Source organism: Manis javanica, chromosome 2 (genome assembly GCF_040802235.1).
Source record: "Manis javanica isolate MJ-LG chromosome 2, MJ_LKY, whole genome shotgun sequence".
Lineage (NCBI taxonomy): Eukaryota > Metazoa > Chordata > Mammalia > Pholidota > Manidae > Manis > Manis javanica.
This window is the reverse complement of record NC_133157.1, coordinates 48,418,421-48,434,068: the sequence shown is the minus strand read 5'-3', so window position 1 is coordinate 48,434,068 and position 15,648 is coordinate 48,418,421. Positions and strand designations below refer to the sequence as shown.

The 15,648-nt window shown below is 41.6% G+C and overlaps 1 protein-coding gene and 1 long non-coding RNA gene across 5 annotated transcripts in view; one reads left to right on the top strand and one right to left on the bottom strand.

Moving 5' to 3' along the window:
- SLC24A2 (solute carrier family 24 member 2) overlaps positions 1-15,648 on the bottom strand; it is a 214,161-nt gene that overhangs the window by 54,742 nt on the left and 143,771 nt on the right. For 2 of the 4 annotated variants that reach the window (XM_037018634.2, XM_037018633.2), the window contains one exon: positions 1,712-1,762. The exons of the other annotated variants lie outside the window; for them this stretch is intronic. In XM_037018634.2, the coding sequence (XP_036874529.1) occupies positions 1,712-1,762 (51 nt within the window). The remainder of the gene's footprint in view (positions 1-1,711; positions 1,763-15,648) is intronic. 4 annotated transcript variants of the gene reach the window in all.
- The window catches only part of LOC108387904 (uncharacterized), a 222,115-nt gene that overhangs the window by 94,789 nt on the left and 111,678 nt on the right, over positions 1-15,648 (top strand). The window lies entirely within an intron of this gene.

Below are 15,648 nucleotides of genomic sequence, written 5' to 3'. Positions count from 1 at the left end.
TGCTCAGATGGCGACACCCGCTCTAGGACGTGCAAAGAGGAAGGAAAGGGACTCAGTGCAGGAGAGAGAGGGCACCTGAGGTGACAGGGAGGCAGAGACTGCCCTGGAAGTGGGGAGTTAGGGGTGGGAGGCAAAGGGCAGGGTGGAGAAAAGAAAGTGAAGGGTGGTACCGGGTCAGAAACCTACCCACTGCCTGAGCCGTGAAACCGAGGCTGGGGGCCAGGAGGGCCCGGAGGAGCAGTCACATTGTAAAGTCAGGGAGTCCCAAAGCTTTGGCTTCTCAAGCCAGTCATCAATAAAAATTGAAGTGACTTGAGGACAGAGAATAAAAGTAACAACCGGGAAGGAGCCTTCCTTTAAGGCATGGATTGTTTTTCCTATCCCCTTGGAGGCAGGGCACTCACTCCCACCCGGTAGCTGTCTGCCCCTGGGGCTCTCGCTGCCCAGGACTATTTCCCAAGGTGGTGGGAGGGCCCTGGGCCATGACAGGGCCTAACCTGAGATCTTAATTGTGGCCTGCAGCTTTGGAAAATATCACAGTGTTTATTTGAAAGCACAGGGGTAGCAACAGAAAAGAGCCCAGGGTATTGTGCAGAAGGCAGAATGGAGAGGGGCTGAGAAGGGGCTTCCTCTTACCAAGGGCTGTCAGATGTTCTGCTTCTTGCATGCAAGCCAACTAGGACCTCTTTAGCAAGTTAAGGCAACTTAGAAATACTAGAGGCTGGAAACAAGATATGCAACACATTTGGGAGTTTCTCTCATGTAGAAAGACAAAATTGGCTGATTCCCCTTCTAGGGTATCTTGGCTTCTTGTCAATATCAGTGTAAAAATCTCACAAAAACCCCACATGTTTTCATAGCTCACAAATATTATTCATTATTCAAAAGGTGGAGGTGTGTGTCGGGTGAGACAGAGGACAGGGCAATAGCACATCTCCCTTCACAAGAATGCAAAAGTTTCAAATGGTAAACTTTTTTCAGTAAAGTGACTCTGACAGGGCAAGGCTACGCTCTGGAATAGTGCCTGGAATTCATTAGTAAATACATATAAAAATAAATCTTTGCCAGACTTCATTTACTCAGGGTAAATTGCTAAAATGATATGCCCAACCTCCCAGAGCATGAACCCCAATAGATACAATTCCACTGGCAGAAATGGTGGCCCTGGCCTCTCAGAATAATGCTTTTGAATGAGTCAACAGGGACAGTGTGGGTGGAGGACATGCGCCTACATCCGTCTGCATCAGAAACCAGTCTTTAATTGGTTTGGGGTCTAGGAGTTACTTTAGATTGCTCATTCCTTTGCATAAGTCAGAATATCAGCAAAATACACACCCCTCTCTAAATTAAGGGGCATATTAAAAGACTGTTGGTTGGATGTGTTTTTATATGTTGTGAGCATGTGGAGAAAACAATGGTGACACAAAGTATGCTTGTGTTCATGTTGCTGACACCATTTCTCTGCGTGTGTTACATAATTGGGATGGTTTGCACCGTTAGAATGGAATAACATGATTACCCATGGTATTGCATGTCTCCAATTCCAAATAAACACAGTGGCAAAAACTAGATGAAAATGTGGAAAGCATAATAAATCACACAATGTCACTGAAGTCATGCAAAGAGGAAAAAAAAAGATTAAAAAAATGGGCAAGCCACAGACACCATAAATGAAAAAAAGCCAATGCGTACAATTCTAAAACATTCTTACCTTCTTCAGTCATTGTGTCATAATATTTTAGTTTTCCATATGATCCAAGTTCTACAACATCACAGTAAAAGACACAAAGATAAGGAACGAGCTGTAATGCAAGAACTTTGTTTTTACACATTCTTAATTAATCAGATTCAGAGTTATACTGTCAAATTCCGCAATCGTAACTATATAGAGATGTGCAAACATGGGCCATGTGGCAGACAGCTTTCACGGCCCATTTTCAGAAATCACTTAAAATATATTATTCCACTGGGGGTAGGATGTGCCCTGCATTACAGAATGGGACACAGTTATTTTAACATCTGATAAAACAGAATACTTGGCAAGGTAAATTCAGACCAGGACTAGGCTAGCCCGGTAATTTTTATAGAGGTAACACTGTAAGAGAAAGGGCTGAACAAGGACAATGTCCAGTCCCAATGAGGATTTTAGACACTGAGATTCCTTGTCATGGAACAGAGGCCCCACAATTTCATTTCATCGCTTTTCTTCAAGAGAATCATTGCCTAGAGAGTAAGGAGGCTAATCTGGGAAAACTCAAAATGAGAAATCAGATTCGGAACTTCCCTCTCACTTTCAATCTCATATTTTAGACAGAAAACACAGAATGGGTGCAGCATGCTAGAAAGGGCTGTGAAAGGTGCAGAGTGCTCTGGAAGAGAGAGATGTATTCTCAGGGAAGACCACCTGGCTGGGACAGGTGACAGAGCAGCCACAACTCCCAGACTGCGGCCTGTTGCTGTGTAGGCTGCAGAGGGCTGGAGGTGACTAGCAGCCACTTCTGTGTGCAGATCCCCAAAGGACTGGCTGTGATGGAAACCCCTGGCAGAAAGCGGGCTGTTCTGAATCAGCTGGTGAGAGTAGCAGCTTAGGTCGGGAAGGGGGGATGTGGGGTTACACCATTTCTGTTTTCTTCCTTCAGTTCTAAAATAGAAACTTTTATTCTTGTTCATTTGAAAATTACAGATTGTTTTAAGCAACCTTGTGAAGTTAAAAATATTTTTTTTCTTTGTCATAACAACACTCTCCCAACAAACTTTAAGAAATTAATGAGACTCAAGAGATCTTCCTGTGATTCTGCAGAATGCTTCCATGGCTCATTAACTTGGGTGGCCACTGAATATCCACATATGAATCACCTAATAATTGGTGGGTCTTGTGTGCACGATGACAGATCTAGCTTAAAACACAGTAAAAAATATTCTTCTATTTCCTATTTATATTATACATTCCATGAATATTCTTTTTCCATGTGCCTAAAATTTTACCTAAAGCTATTTTAACACATGAGTACAAAAGTGTGCCTTGGGGAGAAAAATCACTTCACCTTTATGTTTCTGCAAAAACCTGCCTCTTCTGGATTTTGTTAGATACATGACAAAAGATGCAAGTGCTTCAACAAGAAATTGAATTTTGTGTAAATAACAAGGTGCTTTTTTTTAAAAAAATGACTTCTGGGGCTTCCCTTCAGCAGAATGTAATTTTTCTGGAATTTTAAGAATAGTAGCCTATTATATATGTGACATTGCATGAGTTTGGAATTGTTAAAAGATCTAAATTCTTTCATAAATATTAAACACATGTTCTGGTGGCTTTACACATAATATATGCATTTGCATGTTTGTGTGTAACCTTGCGGTGAGTTGATGAATTCTATCAGCCAACTAATTTTTTTGTAACCTCTTCTCCTAGCAGTAGACCAAGCAGCTATTATTTGCTCAGGAAACAGAATGTGGGTGGCTTCTGTTTGCAAAATTGAATATAAACTGTATTCAAGGTACACTGTTGCATTTTTATGGATCTGCCTTGTTAGATGCAACCTCTCTGTATGATGCACACACCTGTTTTCATGTATCAATTTCAAATTATCAAATGTCTGCTGGTGGCAGGTGTGATTATTCTTCAGCTCATCTCTTGCAGAACTAGGTATAAATAAATACAATTATATTCTTTAATTATTTTATTTTTACATAGTCACAGTTGGAACTGTTTCATGTCTGGCAGTGTTCAGGCATTCTTGCTGCTGTGGCAATGTCTAGATTTCTTAGCTGCTTCCTTGGATGATGGATGGGAAAGAGGAAAAAGAACTGGACAAAACATACCAAAAGTGAGGTTAATTTTTTCCAAAAATGGTGGTGGAAGAGAAGGAATAAGAGTAGAGAGAAGCTGAATAATGACAGGTAACATAGCAGCTCAAGGCACAGCGAGCAAGAAGGGCTAGGGCAGTATCTGCCCAACTGAAGGGAACCATGTTTGTAGTTTATTAAAGAAAAGGCAGAAAAGAATGTGAAGGAAGAAACTAGCCTGCTACAATCTGTCTTCAGCACTGACAGCAATGGGATGGTGAGATGGTGAACGGGGCAGGTGGGCAGCATCTCCACAGCTAGTGGCTCTCTTTCCAGGACCAGCACCTGAACCTACACGCTTTCATGGGGAGCAGGAGCAGGGGTGTGACCAGTGACTGGGATGAACAGAGCAAACGATACACCTGGCTGGTGTTCTGCAGCCCGTGGACATCTCATGGAAAGTGGCTTCCACCGCTGTTGGCCTAGAGGCACGAATGAAATCTCACCTGCGAGGGGAAATGGCCTCAGTTGGCACGCTCCTCACACAGAATATCCAAGGCCCCTTTAATGCCATTGGATTCGGATTTAAACAGGGCCTAATCCAAGCTGAGTTTCTTTGGGATTAGGAGGGAGGAAGTGAGGAAGTTCAAGAGAGTACTGTCTAGTACCATCCAGAGACATCCATTTGCCAGCTGAGCAAGAAGCAGCCAGGATTGGACGAGGGATGAATCACTCATGAGTATCATCCTGGGTACTACCTGGTGCCTCTTTTCTGGAATATTTCTCTAAGAAGTCTATACAGCCTCAGAAACAATTCCAGAATCCAGGGGTTGGTGTTGGAGATAAGCCTATAAATCAATCATAAATGCTGCCTAACACAGTGACCACACAAGATTTCATGCCATTTGGACCGCGGGACCACAAATATCCAAGCTTCCAGATCTCTAGGAGGAGCTGAAGCTTTTGTCACTCCTCCATCCACTTCCTTCTAGGTCTTGTGAGCAGCATCACTACCTGGCTTTACAGTATCTCTGAATTCTTGTCCATATTTGGTAATTGACAGGTCAAAGGAAGGGTCTTTTCTTCAGTCTCAAAGAATCTGTGAGTAAGCGCTAGTGTTTTGGGCTTCTATTTCCCCTTTGCTTAAGAAGGGCATGGACACAAGATGTTTCCTTCCAACACTGACTTTCTCAGCTCCACTTTTGAGGCCTTTAGCATTATGAACTTTTTTTTTTGTCAGAAAATCTCTCCATCCAGGAGCAGCAGAAAAATGATTTCTCACCTTTCAGGCCTCAAAGTTCTATGTGTAAAACAGAAAGTCAATAGAAGCATCTATGCTGAGTTCATTTGATTTGAATGAAATAGAGGTAGAGAAAGCAATGAGAACAAGTGTTTATTATTTAAGTGTTAGCTGATGGAAAAAAAAATATGATTAACTTGTTTATTTTTTTAAATCAGAGAGCTTTTTTGGTAGTGATTTACTGAATCTGAAAACCTAAAAATTAAGGCTTTCTCAACTGTCTGATACCTATCAAGGAGGCGCATACAGATATTGGATCACATCACGCCCATGGAAGGATTAGTTTCAGTAGCAAATGGAAGTTAAGAACTGGACTTTGAAGTCAAAGTATAGGTTTGAATTTAAGATCTGCCACTTATTAGCTGTGTGAGTTTGAGCAAATTGTTTTACCTCTCTGAGCCTTGATGTCCTCGGCTGTAAAGGGGCAAAACTGTATCGACCCCATAAAGTTGTGGTGAAGAGTAGATAAGATAATCACACCCACCTAAGCCATCAATAAGGGGCAGCTCTGTTATTGCAAACACCACGGAGAAGAGTGAAGGGAGGATCCTTGGGACAGGAGCAGAACATTTAGAGGACTTGGTATTTCACACAGGTTTGTTAGAGTCAACACTACTTACAGAGGCTTTAAATAGATATTTGTTGTTCAACAACAAAAAATATTCCACCATGTTGAGGTCAGCACTTAAAAGAAATCTCTTTAAAAAAACCAAAAATCAAAGCCTGTCCCAGAGCAGCACTGTCATGGAAAATTTGTGCCAGCTATGTGTATAATTTTCAATGTTTTAGTAGCCATATTAAAAAAAGTAAAAAGAAATGTGAAATTAATATATCTTATATAACAATATATCCAAAATATTATCAAGTAAGTCAACATGTGATCAATAAAAAAAATTATTACTGAAAAAAATAAATTTTTTTCATCAGTACTGCTCTTCTACTCTCAGATCTACAGGGAATGTCAAAACATGGACAGTAATCACTGAATTGAGATGTGAAAAGCAGACTGTTTATTCATGTGACCACCAGTGTTCCAGCCTGGGACCTAGGTACCTTCCCTTTCAATATTTGCACACAAGCCTAATATTCTCTCCAATTAGGTTCATATGTTGGAGGCAGAGGCCCTGTTCCTTGTTAGATCCCTCCCAACAGAACCTAGAACTGCTTTTCTCATATCACATGCTCTCCTCACATTTCTTAAATAAAGTATATAAATGCACAGACCCCAGATGACAGCTGGGTTTAGAATTCTTTGGTCTGTTGAACTTTCCTGGACTTGCTGACGTCAGAAAGGCAGTCACTGATGCCCGGGGCTTCTTGACTGTTGTACTGTAAGATCACTATCAAGGTTAAGGGTTTCTGAGTGAGACAGACAAGACAGGCAATTCAAAGCTTGGCTCCAGTACTTATGAGCTGGGTGATCCTCTCTAAGCCTCTATCTTTTCTTCAGTAAAATGAGGAAAGATCAATAAAGGCCTATCCTCAGGAGGGTCGGAAGATCAGATGAGAACATATCTATAGAGCATTTTTTGCATTAGGATGGCTCAGACATTCTTAATAATTGGTTATTATTGTCTGCCAAAGGTCCAACATGAACACCTAACTCAGCCCAGCATGAGGTTGTTAAATCCTATTCAAACTCTAATTATCTCTGTAGGTGGGCACCAGCGTCAGTGTGCTTGACATGTGCAAGTGGACAACACCCCTAGATGTTCCCTTGAAGAAAAACTTGCAGTTGAGTGAAAGGCCGCCCTGGCTAACTTCCAGAACCATGTTTTACAGTATTAACATTTCAGCCTGAGTGGGTTTTTTTTCTGACTTTGTGAATGGGTAGTATGAGAGCTGAGTATTTGTAATTTCCCATCCCATTCCCGACAAACATAGCATTTTTATTTGTAAAGCTATATGTTTTTACAATTTCTTACTAGTTCTTACTCACAGATTCTTTGAGACTGAAGAGAAGACTGTTCCTTTGACCGGTCAATCACCAAGTATGGAATTACAAAATCTTTTTTCTCTTGCCTCCTCATGTGAAAAATTTTCATCAAAGTAAACATCAATTCTGAGTTAAAATGTATTTTCTAAGATTTTAAACTTTTTGTTTGATTTTACCTCTAGAAGGCTGCATGGACCACCAAAATTAACTGCTTTCCACTAAAAGGCTTTCTTTGGCCATATTCTTTCTTTTCAAATGTTCATCCCAATGCAAGTAAATTTTTTTTAACTTAAAAACTTTAAGAGACTGAGGTTAAATGAGGAAACAACCATGAATCCTCACTTCTTGCTCAAGTCAGAAGGAAAGGAATATTTTAACCTTCAAATTGAAATCCTCACTCAAAACAAGCACTGACTCACTGCAGAAGCTCTGCTTACTATTCTGTTGGGGGCAGGGGGGATGATGTTCCTGTGTTCAACCTCCCTAAGAGGCTCTCAAATATGTACCTGTTTGTCTAGGGACAGCTGAACTCAACATGTGGTAACATATATGTTATACGCAAGGTGTTAGCAGAGAGGAGTTTGCCTCATGGAGTTCTTTCCACATCTGACTCTTCCAAATATGTGCTAATGAGTGCTTCTTTTTCTTCTTTGGGATTAAAGTCTCTCACTAAGGCTTTTTGGAAGCAAGACGAGAACTTTGCAAATGAAAATAAGGGGATGAACTTCTGGGTAATCCTCTGTCAGCTACTGATTTCCAAGGAGGGCTGACGAGCACACACATAAGGCCGCCTCTCAGAAACTTACCACCTGGCTCTCCTGCCCTCTGAATCTAGCCCTTCATGAAATAGCTACTCTTCCTCTTCAAGCTTCCTGCAAACACAGGCACACGGGTTGCTATTGCTGGTATTTTTGTCTCTCCCACTCTGCACATGTATCTCCTTGGTTATGTTCATCTGCGAAGGTCATTCTGAGGCCCTACCTCCCAGGAAATATTGATGCTACATTGGTGGCCAAATCAGAAGTCAGAAAGATCTTCAGCATCTGGCCCAGTGCCTGGAGCATAGTAGGCATTCTGACAAAGCACCTGTGAATAATCACAGGGGCCAGGGACTTAGGAGAGCAAAGTGGGTTAGGGACAAAAATAGGAAGTGGCGGTGATTATGGAAATCTGGACAGTGCGTGCCTAAAATGGGGCTGCAGCCGCTCAGCTCCAGCCCCACGAGGGAATGCAGGCACAGTGCTGACAGATCTTCTCATTACCCACGGGAAGCCAGATATCTGGATTTTCATGTGGAAACTCCTTATTTTTAAATGTTGGTGACTAATTCCACATTTTAAAGAAGACACCCTGGGTCATATTTGGCTCATCAGTGTGTGAACTTTCATTTAAAATCAGGTTGCTTGGTCCAGTTTTCTTATAAATATTAGTTGAATGAATGAATGAACAAATGAGACCGGCTAGCCTGTTGGGAGGGGTCTTTGCTAAGCAACTCTTCTCCAGGAGGTCAAGGACTGTGACTCACCACCTTGTCTGCCTTGAAGCTCATATAGCTCCCTTGTGTGGGTACCATGGTCTGTTCGCCTCTAGTTCAGGGACAGACTGAATGTCACCACCTCAACTCTCCTGGGACCACCAGGGGGGAGCCCCTGTGAGGCCAGTGGAGCTGTTATATCCCATGGCTAATTCCCTCTTTTATGTATGTTCTTGTCCAGCCAGCTTTACCATCACACAAGCCAACTGCATTTTTTTTTTTAGTTTTGTTTTAAATCTGATTTTGAGGAGGAATGGAAGTTGCCCATTAGGTATAATTATTTCCAGTTATCTTGCAGGGAAAAATGTGAATTGAGGAAAATACAGTGGAAGGTTCTGAAAGGTAGGTTAAGATCACAGAGGGAGATGCCATATAATTATATGGGAATTATCTTTCTCGAACAGTGAATAATAATGTGTGGTCATTACTGTGGCTCATCCAGATGGTTCATAATGAAATGCCCAAGCAAGTCCCCAGGCATCCCGACTTCTTATAAATCGGTCGCCTGATTTGCAGCCTTGCTCCTCTGTGGTGTTGCTTAGCAATATCAATAGTTGCTGATTCCTGTCCTGTGAGGAGTGGACTCAGGCTGCGTTTCACTGTAATTTACATGCTCTGGATGATCAAGCAAGAAAAATGGGACCTGGATGTGCTGTTCTGTGGTTTTCCTTATGAGGTGGGTTGGAGAGGAGAGAGAGGAGAGAGCAAGGAGTTTTCTGGAAAGCATTTTTAAAGGAAAACAATGAGCAGTCTAGGCAAGAGAATTACCCAAATCCGTGTGGTTTAAAAAAAGACTCCCTGGGCTTTCATGAGTATCCTTTTAAAATGGTAATTAAAAACCTCAATAACAATCTGAACATAATTTTAAACACTGATACTTTGTCAGAATATTTTCTTTTTTCCCAAAGGGGCAGAGAAAGCAAGTGACAATATAGCATGTTGTTTGCAGTGTGGAGCCCTGGGCATTGTGGCTGGATTCCTGGGTCTGCCACTTACTAGTGAGATCTCAGGCAAGTTATACGACCCCCACACAGCTCCCACACACGGGAAACGGAAGCAGTAACAGCTGTCTTGTATGGTTGTTGCGAGGATTACAGGTACTTTATGTGTAACTGGCATATAATATTCATTAAATACATGGTAGGGATTATTATGGCTTTAAAGCATCTACTGGGTTTCCTTCAGACAGATCTGAACACTCTCACAGCATTCTTTTGATCTTCACAAAATCAGAGGGAACTGGGTATCAAGAGACGTTATCACCACAATGCTATTGGCTGCTCAAATGCACCTTAGCCTGTTTGCTTTCTGCCCTTCAGGGCAAAGAATCATGTAGTCATTTTGTTAATTTCAGCACCCAGCTGAGTTCCTGGCAACTCTGTAGGTATTCAAATGCTGTTGACGTGAATTAAATCTCTATTTAATAGTGCCCTCTTAATTTTCCTCGGCCTAGTTGCCTGCAGTACTGACGTCCAAGATTCTTTCCATTTTAGTATTCTAAACTCTGCAGTTTCAACTATACTGTCTTTGCTATCTCTGCAGTGAGGAAAATGTATGTGGCTTCAACTCTTGGAATCCTTTTCCTTGCTTCTGTAAAGTAGGAGGATTTGTATCATACAAAAGCATCACGCAGAAGGTAAAAGGGCAGCAGAAGCTTGGAAATGGAGATGAAAGAAAACACTACACGGAACGGATGCTGCACAATGGCTAGAGAACAACTTGGATGTTCTCCTGGATCCCATCTTACAGCCTGGCTGCAGTCAGTGGCTTCTGCCAGGCAGAGAGGATCAGTGCTAAATTATATCCAGCTATTGGGTCAGCACAGCTGAATTTCTGTTCTCTTATGCACTGAACTTCAAATAATATCAGAAAAGCAAACAAGAAAAGTGTCCTATGGGAAGAGAAGATAGAAAATCAACCGAAAAAACAAACAAACCTTCCAGCCATTCAAGGGGAAAAAAAGGGCAAGGAATAAGAGAGAGATATGAGAAGGCAAGAGAATTTGAGAACAGAATTAAATTGAGAGAAGAAAGATTAGAACAGACAGGAAAGTAATGCCACTGATGAGGAGGTAACTCAAAGAAAATCCATCCTCATAATTATGTATTCTGTACTTCAGTATTATCTAGGATGTCATTCTACAGAATGCTTGGATCCCTAGCACAATAGAAATAATCACCCCAAATTATAAAGAACTTAAAGGATCATATTTAAAGTAGAAAGAAAGTTCATGCAATCCTCTAAATTTCATTTAAGGGTAATCCATTTACCATTACTCCTACTAAATACCATACTGTATAAAGTGGGACTATACAAATGCTCTGTGAATAGTGCTCCACTGAGTACACTGAACAGCCCTTAGAGATAGATACTGTTGTCTACCCTGTTCTACAAAAGAGGAAGCTGAGTTACAGAGGAGGTAAATAACCCACCCAAGGTCACACAGCAAGGAAGTGGCAGAGCTGGGATTTAAACCAAGGTAGCTGGCTCCACAGTGTGTCTGCCTAACAGCCACACCATGCTCCTCCTTCTGTGAGTCTGATGGGAAGAGGCGACCATGAACACACCCAGTAGGGGACAGAGCTTATCTAAATAGGTGTGTTGTATGATGCTACCTCTTATGCTCCGAGTGTCAACTCCTCATGTTCTAATTCTCACTGGCATTAAGAAGATGGGGTATAGTTCTGAGGTCAAGAAGATAATTTATAGCTTTTTCTAGGGAAGAAGCTCTGTATGACTTATTGTGTTATGAGTGGAAACGTGATGCATGAAAAGAAATATGAAAACTGGGTAAAGTTTTTTCAGATATGACAGAGGAGAATTTTCATCATTACTAGTTTTCTGGGATGAAACTGACTCGCTGTGATTTTTGACTCCTGCCAATGATGGCTGTTCTGGCCTGATGGCCTTAGAGTTGAAGCAAAGCTACACTGATTATTGGTTGCCTGGGTGGGATTCATTGCTGCCACTTTGAGAAGCCAAAGGGGGAAATCACCACCACTGAAGTAGCCAAATGTCTGAAGCTCAGATTCAACAACAGCGTTTAAACTGCTTTTCAGGAAGTTAACTAACTAGTGTGGGAGAAGCACTGGCTAATGTTCCCCTAAAGATTTATCTACAGCAGGGGCTTGTAAAGTCCTCCAAATCGGTGACCACTCCCAAAGGCTTGCCATAGGAATCGTTTTGTAACTGAGTAAATGAATATATGAATCCGCACATACAATGAAGAAACCAATCCGATGTAGACCTGTAAGCTTTATTTAAATAGCAAAGCTGCTTGACTCTGTGTATGTGTGTGCATGCACACATGCGTATGTATCATAGTCTCATCTGAGCCCCAAGACACCTTGTAAAGGAGAGTTTGATGTGGGTGAGGGACTTCTTTTTAATGGCTGAGGTGAAGAGGCCAGGTTTGGTGCATCTGATATAGTGGGAGCAGAGAGAGATGGACTCTGACAGCAGCTTGAGGATTTGTTTATAACATAATAAATATCCAGAGGTGAATGCACAGGACAGTGCCACTCTCAGACACAAGTCAGACCAGGAAGCGCTTTGGTTACTGTCGCAGGAAACTGTCTCATAACTGAATGCGAGTCATCCAAGTCTCCATCAAACAAGGCCTTGTTATTTATTAAACAAGCAGAGGTGTCTTTAGTGTTTCATTTGGGAAAAAACACCTTTGAATGCTCTCAATGTCACAGATATTTATATATCAACATACATTTTGAGTGGGCAGTCATTGGTGACATCGAAGGGCTTGTTCATCTTCAGCATCTGTCCCCATCCTTGGGTTCCCTGCATAGTCAAGCCTGTGGCACCTGCTTTCTGTCTTTGGGAATTCCTGAGTCTTGCCCTCTGAAGGAGTTCTAACTGCATCTTTTCAGCATGTGAAAATCCCAGAGACCAAAGATGAAGTTCTAACTTTATGAATGATTCTTTGTCTTTTTTCCTGTTTTGGGCTATGTTTAAATTCAAATGCCACTGAAATCAATTTTTTTTGGCCACATGTCATTGTGGCCTTTACTTCAAAGCAAACCTTCTTAAGGCAGGGTGTGGGGGAAAAAAAGCATTCCCATACTCAAAAGCATTTATTTCAGTGAGGCTATTCACATTCCCTTCATGCCCCACATGACATTTATTTATAATGTGTACAACACAGAGAGATTCAATTTCAGCCATTTCTGACGTTCAAATCTGTGGGTAGTGCTTTACCATTCCCTAAAGAGAGGTGCTATTTAACTTGTCCCAGTGTTTGCTCTATGAGAGGCATTAATAGTCTGTCTTCCTTTACACAGCATTTAAACTACTGTCATTTTATTAAAAACACAGCCAGTCGATTGGATTTTATTCTTCTCCAGTGAAGATTTCGACTCTTGTTGCCTATTTACTTACTAGCTGAGGTGTCAAGCACACATCTTTCTTAATAACGTAAAGTGCTCTGTGATTTGGGATAGAAGAGAAAGGTTACAATACTGCCTTTCAGGGACAACTTCTCCCTGTTTTAAATGAAATAGGCATGATAATGACTTTCTTCTGGGATCAAATGACAATTTATGGAAACTCCTATTGAAGGTATTTTTTAGAATAGAAGCTGGGGCAATAGGTTCTGTTGTTTGGTAAGAAAAAGGAAAACCCAGCAAGAAGGGAAGGTTTAATCTTAGTGTCAGCTTTGATTTAACACTAAATGATACTACAGAACTGAGAAATGTATGGCTACATGTACAGAAGATAGACACGTGTGGCTATAGATCAGGGTCCAGTGAGTGTGGAAAGCATTAGGTTCAAAAGGCAAACTTCAGAGCTGCAGGGCTATGATCAAGTAATGTCACTCTTTGAACCTCAGTTTCCTCAGACGTAAAGCACAGTAACCCCTTCAGCCACTGTTGACCGAGTTATATGGGATGACATCAGGTGTGTGGCACAGAGCATGCACTTCTAAAGGTCTGCTCTCTTGTTCTCCCTTTTCAACCTCTCTAGGCCCCTAGCTTCCTACATTGACATCACATACACAAAGGTATGGCAGACACACACACAGACATGAGACATATGGACCCCCTCCCCCAATGCTCCTTGAAGGATAGACTACTAGGGTGCTAGCTCAGGGGGTGAATAGCCATGTGCTTGTTCTTAAAGGAGCCCCATTTGGTTGGGCCTGCAGCGCACAGTCTGGGATCTCTGAGCGAGCCAGTCCCACGGCCCCGATCTCCTGGGCCCTCCTCTCTGCTCTGCATCTCCTTGGAGAGCTGCTCCCAAAGCTCACTTTGACAACACACACAGGTGTGGCCTCTGCCCTGAGGTTCACGCCCCAAAGATGACTTTCCTCCATCCGGCAAGCGGACTTGCCCCGTGTTGAGTCCCTCCTCTGTGTGCACCACCGTGCACCAGTATGACCCCCGAGGGTGGTTTATTAATCTGCACTTGCCATGATGTGTGCTTTCTGTGCTTCTGGACGTGGGCCTTGTTCCTCCAAGCAGGTGATTCCGGTGCTGCAGGAAGCCCCTCTCCCCACTTTCGTGTTTTGCTGAGAGAAGTTAACAGATTCCACGGGACAGTGGTGCTCACACCTTACTCCTCTTTCTCAGGGCTTGCCTCTGTCCAGCCTCTTCTCCTTCTTCCCAGACAGTTCAGCCAGAGCATCTAAAAAGCTGCTGCTTTATGGTACAGCTTATTCTTTGGTGGGCATATTTTCCCTGTTGGTTCTTCTTTGTGAAAAGTGTCTCTGCTCCTCTTTCTTGTTCTAAATAAACTTACAAATCAAGTAATGAAGTCCCACAAAATATCTTTTTTGAGATTTCAATTAGGATTGAGTTGCACTGAGAGTTTAATTTGGGAAGAACTTATAACTTACAATATGTTGACATTTACTTAGATCTTTTTCTTTGTCCTACAGAAATGATTACTTATTGTTTTTGCTGTAAAGCTCTTCAACATTTCCTTGGGGTCAATCCTTGGTACTTTATGGTTTTGTTGCACTTGTAAGTGGGGACTTTCTTTCTTTTATGGGTGTCATAGCTGGTCTAGAGGAAAGTTATTGAACTGGGTACATGGAAAAAGGATGTGAAATGAGTCAACTCTTAATAGTTCTAACAGTTAAAAAAAATTACTTACTGTTCCCTGTGGGAATTCCTTTGGAGAAAGGGTTCAGCTATTAATTTAAAAAAGCTTGAAAACTCATGATCTAAGGTAAAGGGAAGATGTTGAAAAAAAAATACGTGTTTGCTACTTATTTGTGGGGCTTTCACCATCAAATTGTTCCAGATTCAGGTCACTGAAGCCATCCACTCACCTCTCATTGCCTGAGCCAGATTGATAAAGCAATGGGAGAGATGGCGTCAGGATGTCACAGAAGCTACTGGAGAGGGAAATAAGGGAGTAGAACTGTCCTTCAGAAAGGCAGGAGGCGTGCTGCCAGGAGGCTCCCCCAGCCTGCCTGAGTGAATGGAACGTAAATGTATTGGCTGCAAAGTGACACCTGCAGAGACTGACTCTGATAACATGAAGGGACTTCACCATGGGGAAAATTCGTTTGTCTTTATAACAGAAATAACATTGTATTTCTCATATATCTCATAGATAGCATTCTATGGGTACACTGTCATTTTCAGACATCTCAGTACAGGATTCTGAAGATCTTGTCATGAAAAACAACCTCAAGGGAATTCTATAGCAGCCCTGGGGACCTACTGTTCTAAGCTGTCTAAAGCCCCATTCTTAAATCATCCTTCCATTCAATTACAGGCCCACTACATGAATACCATTCCTACTTTTGTGTTCCCAGGGTATCAAGTACATGTATTTGTTAAATTCTGCTATTAGTAATAAAGTTGTTATAATGAAAAATACATAAATCCAAACTTGAAATTCCACAAGGGAGGAGAAATTAGAATTGTAGAAGAGAATAAAAAAAAATACATGGGAATTGAATGAGGAGCTTCTTATTTTAAAGTTTGCTTCTCAAACACAACTTAATAGCAAATTATGTGGTAGATGCTATCTTACAGGTGTTTGAGAATCTTGTAGTGATGGTAATACTTCAAACATATTAAATTAGGCCCCTGGAATATAATAAATGAAAGAACCAATATTTTATCAAAG